We start from the raw sequence: 12,537 nt of genomic DNA on the forward strand, positions 1-12,537 counted from the left end.
TTTCTATTGGTCACATTTCTCAAATTAACTTATATCCCCTACTTGTAATGATTATTCTTTCTTTGTAATTCTTAACAGAATAATCTCCCAAAGAACAAGAAAGGCAAGGAATAAGACATCTTTAACTCTGCTCTCTCTCTCTGATAAAAAATGCATTAAACTTGGTATGTCTCATTTTCTGAGACGTGACAAAACCACTTTAAAAGAGGCACATTTTAGCTTTAAAAACAAAAACCTAGAAAATGTAAAGTATAAAAATAAATAAGCATATAAATACAAGACAACAAATGAGTAATACATATGAATGTATATATAGAAATACACAGAAGCAATCAATGCTTTAGGGTTCATATCTGGTCAAACCCTCTCATTTAGCAATACGGAAAAGACAAATGAATTACCTAATGTTATGTAGCAAAATAAAAATGTCATTCTCCAAATTAAATCCCTCTTTTACTTATATAAGTTGGTAAGGAGATTTTATTAAATCATCTTAAAAACTAAATTTAATTTGAAGTCTAAAATTATATTGTTAAATAAGGGTTGATGACTGTGTGTGTTCACAGTAGATAAAACACCCCCCAAAAATACTTCAAGTCATTCAAAAAGCTAAACCAGAAAAACTAATAATTGCATGCTCTCCCCCTAAATGTACTTAAATCTTTCTAAGCTCTTAATTATGAATTTCACACTCAACCAATGTTAAGTAATGTGTTTTTAAACATGATCCACATAATCCCCATACTTACATAAATGTACAAATAAGCAACATGAACTGACAGAGATGTGAGATGCTTTGGGAAGAAAATTACCAGGAAAAAAATAATACATCTGATTGAAACATCAGCTCTAACGAGGCATTTTGAGAAGCATCTATTTGACAGCTTAACAGAAATGTGGAACTAAAATGACTCAAGCATAAAGTTGTTTCTCAAACAAAAATACATAGAAATAACTTCTGCTTCCATCCAAGATGAAATAACAGGGACCGGATTTACCTTCTTGCCTTAAACTACTATAAAGCCATACAAAATACATGAAACAGAAATTTTCAGACATTTAACAATAGAGTAAGGGCAGAGAAGGCAAATGTGGTGAACCCCAACAACTGCCCGAGCTTCCTGCCTAGAGTTTCCAGGATGCAGCACTGCGAAGGGGACCCAAACAAAGCATGGCAACCTTCCTGAGTAAATGAGATTGGAGTGAGAATTTGGGGATGGGGAGGTGGGGGTGGGTCCTACAGGCTGGAATTCACAGGATAAAGTATAGAGAAGAGGGATCTGCAGGGACTCCCCTCAAGTTTTCAGCTAGTAATAACAAGCACATGCATGTGGGAAAGCTAGCCATAGCCAGAGGGGAAAAAACATTGAAAAGGAACAGGTAAAAAAATTCCCAAAGCTAAAACAGGGCCAGTATGTTCCCACAAGCTAGACTAGGAAAACCTCAAAATACATAGGGTACCAAATAGATGCTCAGAAGGAATTGCCTCAATAGTGGGGTAAAATCAGCCCATAGAAGACATTATTACAAAAACAAAAAGGAGAATATATCTGTAAAGCATAAATCTCAGAAAGGACTTGTACCTAGAACATATAAAAAGAACTCTTACCAACAGTAAGATGATAAACAACTCAATTAAAAATTGGCAAAAGATTTGAACAGACATGTCACCAAAGTAAACATATGGATGATAGAAAGCACATGAAAAAATGCTCAATATCACAAGTTTTTAGGGAAATACAAACTAAAACCACAATGAGGTACAACTAAACACCCACCATAATGGCTACAATGAAAAGACCTACGTACCATACCAAGTGTTGGCTATGATGTAGAATAATTGGAACTCTTACACACTGGTGGGAAGAATTTGGAAGGTTCTTAAAAAGTTAAACATCCACTTATATGACGCAGCTATTCCATCTCTAGGTATTATCCAAGAGAAATGAAAGCATATGTTCACATAAAGACCAGAAATGTTCACAGCAGCTTATTTGTAATCTCTTCAAACTGGAAATGACACAAATATCCATCATAGGGAGAATGAATAAACAACTTGTGGTGCATCCATATAAGGAATACTGCTCAGCCTTGAAAAGGTATGACCCACTGATACCCAGAACAACATGGTTAAATCTCATAACCATTATGCTGAGTGAAAGAAGCCGTACCCAAAAATGTACACATTATATGGTTCCATTATATAAAATTCTAGAAAATACAAATTAATCTATAGTGATAGAAAGCAGATCGGTGGTTGGCCTGGGTGGAATGGGGGTAGGAAGTAAATTAGAAAAGACTCACAAAGAAATTTTTGCACGTGATGGATATTTCATTACCTTAATTGTGGTGGTGATTTCATGGGTATACACATATACAAAAACTCATTAAATTGTACCCTTTAAATATGTGCCGTTTACTTTACATCAAGTATACTTCAATAAAGCTATTTAAAAAACAACAAACAAGCAAACAAGTATTAAGGAGTGAATGCTGAGGTTAGCAAAAGTCTTCAGTAAACAATCTCAGAGACTCCTCCCCTCCCTAAAGCCTTTACCAAATCTCACAGTTTAAATTAGTTTTCCTTCAGCACTTTTTTGTTTTAGTGCAGTTATACAAATATCCTCCAAACTAGGACATGAGTTCTTCGAGACTCATAATTCAACTGCATTCCCTTCTGTACACCTTCTATTGCCTACATAATAAGCTGTTTTGGAGTGGAATGGGAGTAACACTGAAATCAGGAAAGCACTTAGTAAGCAGCTGCTAAAATCTAGGAGAGAGAAGATAGTGTGAATTAAGGCGGTAAAAACAGTGCGAAGAAAAGTGGAAGGAATTGATGTAAAACTAGAAGCAAAACAACAAACGAAAAAGAAAAACATACCACCGCAAGGTGAGTAGATGTAGAAAATGAGGCAGACAGTGAAGAACGATGCAGAGGTTTGCGACCTGGATGCCTGGGAGGGTGATGACGGCACTAAAATAGGGACCACAGGAGAAAAAGTATTGTGGATATTCTTTCAAATACATATTGAGCACCAACTGCATCCCAGGCTTGTTCGTAGGCACTGAGCGTCAAAAAGTGTCTTTCCAGAAGGCAGCTGGACATCTGAATCTGAATTCAGTGCACAGCCAGGCTAGTTATATTAATTTTTAAGTTATATAGCCAGTATCTTTCAGTAACTGGCACCAAAAGAGACTCCTGGTACACTGAGTTAAACTCCATGGAACACTGACTTCAGGAAGTTATCAAAAAGACAAACAAGAACAGGTTCTGAGGACCTGTTAGAATCTGCACACATTTCTAAGAACTGGAAAAGACACAGCTCTCCCATTACAATGGGCTAATTGACCAAAATAGCTATTTTACTCATTTATTTCAATGCTGCCATCTTATGTTAAAATGTGGAACTACACAACCTTAAAAAGCCTTACTGTTGCTCAATGAAATAGGACTATACCACAGATTTGAGAGTCAGTGAAAAGGTAGAAAAAACTCAATGAGAATTATTTAATGACAGTAACAAATATTCATAGCAATTTATTTTGGTGTCTGAGAGTATCCCTGACAAAATGGAGTATCTCATGAGGACCAATTACAGTGCATGATAAAAACCTTACTTTGAAAGTCTTTTGAGAAATGACTTATAAATTCCCCAATCTAAAAAGAGGAAATTATGTAACAGAAATAGTGGGGGAGGAAAGAAGAATAAAATCCACATATATCTCATTTCTTTAGTAAATTCAATCTACTTTTCTAATCACAGCTGCTTAAATAGCAATAGCTGGTTAAATAGCAAACGTAATGGTTTTCACTTTAATCCCATCACTGTAGTGATAGCACAAGAGGGAAAATCAAAGTCAAGATCCTACTGGAAGTCAAGGACCTTGAATTTGGAGGGCTGGTTACAGTGAACAGAAATGTTGACAGTTGTCAATATTATTTGAAATCTTTAATTTTTCTGTGAAGTAAAATCATGCTATTAAAATTATGTTGAAAACTATTCAGAAGCATTGGGGGACATCTGATTTAATGTTAATTAAATTTAATGCTAATAAAAAGATAACCTGTGTATTTGAACAATCTCAACGTGGGGTAGAGGAGAGATGCAGAAGGCAAAAAGTAGCCTGGGAACTTTGGAATTAAGTGAAAGAGATTTTCACAGAAAACATTAACGACAAAATATTGCTGATATATATACACACATATACACACACTTATATACTTTAAATCCAAATCCAAAAAAAATATTTTAAGAGTGAAGAAAAGAGGTTAACGTTTTGATAGACTAGACCTGAAAAAATACAAAGATAAAGTACTCTATTAAAATATTATTCTACCATACTAGTGTGTGATACTAACGGTGGGGCAGGCTGCGTATGTGAAGAAGGGAGTGGTATGCGGAACTCTCTGTAATTTCCATCCAATTTTGCTGTGAACCTAACACCACTCTAAAAAATAAAGTTTATTAATTTTTTTTAAAACCCCATTGTTCTCTCTGTGCTAAGCATATGTTGGTTTTCTTTAGATGTACTATGAATTCTGGCACTGCTCATAAAATTGGTGCCAATCTGTTTTTGAGAGAAATCTGATATAAGTCTCTAAATATACTTCCTTCCCTTTACCTATTTAAGAAAACTTAATCTTGATTCAGTTAAATAGGTATTTTTTTGAATCCCTAATCAGTCTTTTAACATAGAGATAACCAGTCCCTAAAAAGGACCTGACAGTTTCTTCACAATCACTGCTGACTCTCCTCCCTCAGAAAAGGAGGCTGTGGCCAAAATGATTTCCTGTCTTATAAGATCAAACTCGCTGTCCTTTAACTTTTTACACTGTTTCAAATCTTACATAAAGAATTACACCATGACCCATGGCCTTTATACGCATTTCTATTTTCTCTAGATTGTAAGTCACAAAGTATAGTGACTTTGTCTTACTTATCACTGTGTCCAGCTCCTAAAATACTGCCTGACATATATCATAGTAGGTATTTAAAACACTGTTGAATGACTTCTTTTCAATTCATAATAAAAGAGTAATCATCCAAAAGGAATAAAGATTTTCTCCATCTGGCCGATGAAAAGGAAATTAGTTTAATAAATGAGCTCAAGACCATGCAAATTTGAAGAGAGTAAGTCTGACAAAAGACATTGAGGACATGCTTTAACCAAAGAGCTCTCATATACAATACCGTATTTGTATATCGCATTATACTAAGTGCTTTAATAGACTCACCTCACTTGATTATCACAACAACCCATGAGTCAGGTGAGATAGTCCCTTTTTCTAAGTGAAGAATCTGCAGCATCAGTAAAGCAGAACCAAGACTCAAACTAAATCCAAGAATCTGCCCATTATGTCACATTGCCTCTACTCTACTGTATCTGATTCCACAAAACATGCGTGAAAATTAGCTTACCATTAGCTTCTAAGTATATAACAACACAATTAGTTATCAGTTACTGCCTAACATAATGGGGTACTCAGTTGCACTTTCCCCTCTGGACTTCACTTGTGGGTGGGATATAAGCAAATTATAAGAAAATAAACCAAAAATTGAAATTTAATTTTAAGATTAAAAACAAAACAAATAAAACCTCCCAGCAGATGATCCAGATTACTATAAACAGGCTCACCTCAACTTGGAATGTTTTATCTTCAGATCCCATCCAGGAGGCAGTGCATGTCAGGGATAGACTACACATGTACAGTTTTAATATTCCTTAGCAATCTCTGATAGTTAAAATTAATGACTCTATAGAAATTCCATTCTTAAGCACATACCCAAGCAAAATGAAAGCATATCCACTCAAAAATCTGTGCACAAATGTTCACAGTAGCATTACAACAGTCAAAAAGTGGACATAGAACACCACAGACTGCAGGGCATTTGGAGGCTACATGGCCCCAAGTTCCTAGAACAGGAACTGAAGCTTGGAAGAAGGTCACCCCAGTAAATTAAAAAAAAAAAAAAAAAAAGTGGACATAGGGCCGGCCCGGTGGCTCAGGCGGTTAGAGCTTCAGGCTCCTAACTCCGGAGACTGACGGTTCGATTCCCACATGGACCAGTGGGCTCTCAACCACAAGGTTGCCGGTTCAACTCCTCGAGTCTCCAATGCATTACGTTGGCATCTTTGTCAAAAGATGACACTTTAACTCAATTTTACTCAATTCTGACTCTTACTTGGAGATAGAGTAAAATCCCTCAGGTGAAGGGCTCAGTACTACAAGCCTGCCCTCTATGTCAGGTGTCAATTTCAAGTAGAAGGTCCCCAGGTTACCCACAACTTTTGTCCACCTTGGCTACAAATCGGTGGTTCCCACAACCCCCTCCTCAGTTCAATTAATTTGCTAGAGCAACTCACAGAACTCAGGAAAACACATTTTCCAGTTTCTTATTAAAAAAAATACGATAAAGGATACAGACAAACACCCAGATGGGACAGAAACACAGGGCGAGGCACATGGGAAGGGACAAGAGTTTCCATGCCCTCTCCAAGCACATCACCCTCTCAGCAGCCCAGAAGCTCCCTGAACCCCATACTTTCTTGGATTTTTACGGTGGCTTCATCACGTACACACATAATTGGTCATTAACTCCATTTCCAGCCCTTCTTTCTCAAGAGGACGGGGGGCAGGGCTGAAGGGTCCAAGCGTCTAAACATGAGTTAGTCTTTCCAGGGACCAGCCTTCAGCATGGAGCCATTTAGGAGCCCACCTAGTTGCCGTGTTAGGAAAAAAGACACTCCTATCACCGAGGAAATGACAAACATTTTAGGAGGCCCATGTCAGGAATCTGGGGCAGAGACCAGTATATATTTTTTTCTGTTATTTCACAGACAGTTTAGGGGTTATGTTAGTGGCATTTCACTGTAGTTTTAATATCTAATGACATTGAGCATCTTTCATGTGCTTAACTCCCATCCATATATCTTCTTTAGTGAACTGTCTGTTCAAATCTTTTGTCTTTTAAAAAACTGGATTGTCTCCTTATTAGTGAGATGTAACTTCTCTGTATACACTGGATTCAAATCCTTAATGATATCTATCTATCTATCTATGTCTTACAAATATTTTCTCCAAGTCTACTCTTTGTTTTCTCATTTTCCAACTAGTGCCTTTTGAAGCTCAAAGGTTTTTCATTTTGACAAAGTCCATTTTATCAATTTTTTTTATGGCTTGTGCTTTTGTTGTATTTAAGAAATCGTTGCCTAATCCAAGATCAGAAAGATTTACTCTTATGTTTCCTTTTAAGAGTTTCATCGTTTTAGCTCTTATATTTAGGTTGTTGGTCCTATAATTTCTTCTAGAAGTTTTTCAATTTTACATTTAAATCTATGATCCATTTTTGTGTATAGTGTAAAGTAAGGATTTATGTGTCATTTTCTACCATACGAATATCTGATTGTTCCAGCAACATTTGTTAAAAAGATTAACCTTTTCTCCAATGCATTACGTTGGCATCTTTGTCAAAACTGACCGTATATATCTGAGTTTATTTCTTGACTTTATTCTATTCCATTGATCAAATTGCCTGTGGCTACAGTTTAATAATAAGTTTTGAAGTCAGGTGTTTATAAGTCCTTTTGTTCTTCTTTTTCAAAGTTGCTTTAGCTCTTCTAGATCTTTCGCATTTCTCTGTAAATTTTAGAATAAGCGTCTCAATTTCTACACAGAGATCTACTGGGATTGTGATAGAGGTTGCACTCAGTCAACAGATGATCAAAGTCTTCCAATCCATAAAGATAGCACAGCTTTGCATTTATTTGGGTCATCTTTAATTTCTTTCTGTAATGTTTTGTAGTTTTCAGTGTACACAAATACTTATTTTAAAACACCAACGATAAACTTCTTATTTACGCTTTCAGTCTGGTATAAAATTATAATAGCAAAAGTTATTTAAGAATCTTTCTGATACAATTTTAAATTGTCATTCAACAAGAGGACAATGAACAAATAGTAAAGCTCTGTTATCTCATAAAGTCTAAGGGTTTTTAAACCATTCATAAAACTAAGTAGAAAAGAAGTTGATGCCTATCTCAAAGACGGAACTTGCCTTGACTATTCCCCCCCCACAAAAGTGGTAGCAGAAACTAAAAAATCTGGTTTTCTTACCTAAACTCCCATCAAACCCAAGAAAATTTCATAAACCAGAGTCATATTGACACACAGAAAAGTTCCTCTCTTTCTCTATATATATGTATATAAAACTTAATCAGATACACAATCAGATACACCATCTTCAGTGTTTTTCAATCTTTACAGCATGAGTTTTGTCTCCAACTGCAAATGTACAAGCTTTCATGGAAGCATGAGTCAAATAAAATGGGGTTTAGACTATATCAAAGGTTCAAATTATAAAAAGTTTTTTAAAAACCTTGAAAATTATCAACGTCAACAAAGGCTTCATGATGAGAAACTCTCATTTAAAATAAAAACATTTTGCAATTCCTACCAGGAGCCATGTATAACTACATTGTTTGTAATAGCAAAAAATAGAAACTATGCAAATGCCCACTGACAAGAGAAAACGGTATAAATTGTGGTATTTATTCACTGACTATTGCACTTTTTAAATATTATACTGTAATAAAAATGAATAAACCACAGACTATACAACACGATCAATATTATAAATATTAATGTTGAGGGGAGGAAAGAAAAGTCCCAGAAGACAACAAGCATATGACTCTAAGCAAAACTAAACATATTGTTTGGGCACACATACATTCATAAAAAAAACAATTTTTAAAGAGACAAAGGAATGATATCCACCAAAGCAGAATAGTAGTTATAGAGGATAGGGAGTAGAGGAGGCAAAGGAAAACAGGAAATTGGAAAGATATACATAGAAGAATACTCATAAATAAAAAATGTAAATTATTGGCAATGTTCTAGTTCTTGGGTTGAATGGAGGGTTTATATGCTTTATAACAAATATGTCATCTAATTCTTTTGTCAGTATAATTATTATATTAAACTATTTTTTAAATACATAAGCAAAATCTAATTTTTAAAACCACCCATTATAAAACATTTTCCAGAAGCTTAATTGGGCACTCAGAATATATATCAAAAATTTTTTTAAGTGTTTACCTTTTTTTCTGTTCAACTGCTTTGTCCAAGTGCTGGAAGATATCCTGAAACAGGCCGCAGCTCGATCGACTATTAATAGCATACCCATATCCTCTTTTCCAATATTGTTTCAGATCATTTAAATATTCTAATACCTAAAAATGAAAATTTCAAAACTGATTACTGTTACATTTTTATTAACGTAACGGATTCCCTAATAATGATTCAGTAAAGGTTACATTTTTAAAATACTGTTCTGCACAAAGTATAGTAGAATCTTAGCATTCATAGTTTACATTTACATTTGTTGTTTCAAGCATTTAATCGTTGGCCCCAAAGATCCATGACACATAGAGATTTATGTTGATACACAAATTTAAATTGTGGGAATGCAGAGGCTGGCACACAAAAGCAAGTTAGTACTCACGGCCAAAACTCCAGCATTCGTGACAGTTCAGAATAGTGGGTTAAAGGCACGTGCTCACTTCTCATTTCTTCTAAAATTATATTAAGATGATAGCAAAGATACATACAGAAAAATGAAAGATACACATAGAAGAATATTCATATAGCACAGAAAGATGCCAACAGTGGATTAGGAGTTTTTAAGAATTTTAGCAAGGTAGAAACCAGATAGAAAATGAGTTCCTTTGGTTCATATACCAGTTTGGCAAAAATAGTAATAAAAGTAGACTAAAGATATGGAAAACTGGTGTTGCTGAAAAGAATGTATATTGGTGTACATGTTCCAAAGGGCAAAATCTATAAAAACATACATCTCTATCTCCCATTTAATTCCATTTGTATGAGTAATATTCACAGAGGAACACAAGAATGTACAACAATGTCTTACAGCAGCACTGCTTACAGGACTCAAAAAAAAAATTCCTCGAAATATCTAAATATCATTGATAGGCAAATGGCTAAATAAACTATGGTATACACGTACTATGGAATACTATGCAGTTATTTAAAAATTCTATTTTGTAGATATGGCAAGATCTCCAAAATACACTACTGAATCAGCAGAGCAAGTTAAGAATAATAAATACAGTAAAATACCACTTGTTATCAAAACACAGACACACACACACACACGATATGGTTCACATTTCTAAGACTGATGCAGATCATAAATAGCAGCAATCTCTGTGGAGTGGTCTTGAATTGGAGTTGGTGACTAAGGTAGCCTTTATCTAAATGTTAAACTTTGTACTCATGTATCTTGTGATCAGAAAAACTCCAAAACTAGAGAACTAAAACCTGCAGCCCAATAGAGGTACAAGAGAAGCCTATGCAGTAGTTATGAGCCATTCTTCCCAAAAGAGCCCCTAGAGAAACTAAGCGCAAGCCATAAGTCAGTATAAGACCAAGAGCAATGGTGGGCCAGTGCCATATACCAAAAACAAAGTGAAAGATATATATTAATGAGGCATTTAAATCAAGAAGTTAGCAAAGAGGACAAAGTAAACATTTAAAAACACTTAAAACAGGAATTAAAATTAAAAAATTAGATAAAGTCCTGCCAAATCTATTCAGGAAATAAAACAAAAACCATACCAGAAGTGAAAAAGGAGATGTAAGGAGATTTTTTTTAAAAATCGTATGTGCACACTATTAAAACTTTACATCAAAAAGACTTTAAAATGTAAATGAAATGGGTGCTTTTGCTAGAAAAATGTAAGTTACCCAAACTAACTGTACAAAAGAACTATAGAGTCAAAGGTCTAAAAGATAACAAGCATAGTTGGTTTTAACCATGAGGTCTACCAAACCTTCAAGATGAGTTAGTTCCTTATATTTAAATTATTCTAGAGTACTACAAAAGATACAGAACTTCTCAACTCATTTTAGGAGGCTGATAGAAGCCTTTAACCAAAATTGGACAAAGAAAACCCCTGGCCCCCCAAAAAAACTGAGGGGAGAAAATTCAGACAATTGCATTGCAAGATAGTTAGCATTGTGCTCTTATCCACTAAGTGCCAAATGTGACTCCTAGTCATTGTTACAAACAACCCCCCCACCTTACATTTCTAACCCCTACAAAGAGAGAAGAATAGGGTCAGGCCTGTAGTATCACTCAAAAACGAGAACCACTGCCATAACTAACCTCATTATAAACATTATTTAACGAATTTGAAATAAAACCTTACCAAATAAAATTCAGCAGTACATTAAATGGACGTATTCTCTGCCATGATAGAATAACTGATACCAGTCATACCCTCCTGACATAAACAATCAGAAAATGGGACAAAAGAGCCCCAAACTGAAAACAACCTACATGTCTACCAACAAGAAGATGGATTAAAAAACTGGTAATTCAGCTCATGGAATATTACACTGTTAAGGTCCGGAACTGTCCCCCTCAGACAGACAGAGAACCCGCACAATAATGCAAGTCACACAGCGAGGTTTATTTCCAGCCAGCTGGGGTCCGAGTCTCTGCCCGACGCAGCGGGTTTTAACAAGGACCCCAAACACTTAAAGCCAAGGGGTTATATAGCATTTTCAAGGCTTTCCATAGCTTCTGAGAGTACTAGATAAACTTACAGGACTTACATAGCTTCAAAGAGTATAAGATTTACTACAGGACAAGGAGACCAGGAGTATAAGATAAGCTACAGGACTTGCATAGCTTCAAAGAGTATAAGATTTACTACAGGACAAGGAGACCAGGAGTATAAGATAAGCTACAGGACTTGCATAGCTTCAAAGAGTATAAGATTTACTACAGGACAAGGAGACCAGGAGTATAAGATAAGCTACAGAACTTCTAGTCTCCATGCTGCAACTGCCCACATCCTGGAATTTTATAATTATGTTGTTTCAGGCTAGGGGCTGTTAACCCTGACCTAAAGATAGCAGTTCTCATGCTAACAGTCTCTTACAACACAGCAATGAAAATATTAATGGGGAAATAATCTCAGAAACAGAGGGAAGCATTGCTTTAAAAAATCACAACAGGGCTGGCCCGGTGGCTCAGGTGGTTGGAATTCCGAGCTCCTAACTCCAAAGGCTACCGGTTGGATTCCCACATGGGCCAGTGGGCTCTCAACCACACGGTTGCTGGTACAACTCTTCGAGTCCCGCAAGGGATGGTGGGCTCCGCCCCCTGCAACTAAGATTGAACACGGCACCTTGAGCTGAGCTGCCTCCAGGATGGCTCAGTTGGTTGGAGTGTGGGGGGAAAAAATCACAAGATACAAACAAAAAAAAACAAAAATTAAAAATCGATATAAAATTTGCCAAACTCTACAAATAATTCTGAAAACATGGATGATATGGATGACTTTTATGAGGTAATATTAAATACCAAAACTGACCCCAGAAAAGACAAAAATCTAGATATATTCATTAACCAAAACTGACCCCAGAAGAGACGAAAATCTAGATACATTCATTACAGAAGATATATACAAAGTTGCAAAAAGCTATCCCATAGAGAAGTATTTAGT

The 12,537-nt window shown here is 35.6% G+C and overlaps 1 protein-coding gene and 1 non-coding gene across 3 annotated transcripts in view; both read right to left on the reverse strand.

The window, feature by feature from the left end:
• The window catches only part of MINPP1 (multiple inositol-polyphosphate phosphatase 1), a 31,358-nt gene that overhangs the window by 5,751 nt on the left and 13,070 nt on the right, over window positions 1-12,537 (reverse strand). Inside the window, exons 4-5 of one of the 2 annotated variants that reach the window (XM_033131019.1) lie at window positions 9,101-9,234; window positions 2,885-2,977 (exon numbers count right to left, since the gene is read on the reverse strand). In XM_033131019.1, the coding sequence (XP_032986910.1) occupies window positions 2,885-2,977; window positions 9,101-9,234 (227 nt within the window). The remainder of the gene's footprint in view (window positions 1-2,884; window positions 2,978-9,100; window positions 9,235-12,537) is intronic. The other variant, XM_033131020.1, reaches the window with a different exon arrangement.
• On the reverse strand, window positions 5,822-5,958 carry LOC117036516 (small nucleolar RNA SNORD17). The gene has a single exon (XR_004425407.1). It is a non-coding gene; the product is annotated as a small nucleolar RNA SNORD17 (small nucleolar RNA).

This window comes from Rhinolophus ferrumequinum, chromosome 16, assembly GCF_004115265.2.
Source record: "Rhinolophus ferrumequinum isolate MPI-CBG mRhiFer1 chromosome 16, mRhiFer1_v1.p, whole genome shotgun sequence".
Taxonomy (NCBI): domain Eukaryota; kingdom Metazoa; phylum Chordata; class Mammalia; order Chiroptera; family Rhinolophidae; genus Rhinolophus; species Rhinolophus ferrumequinum.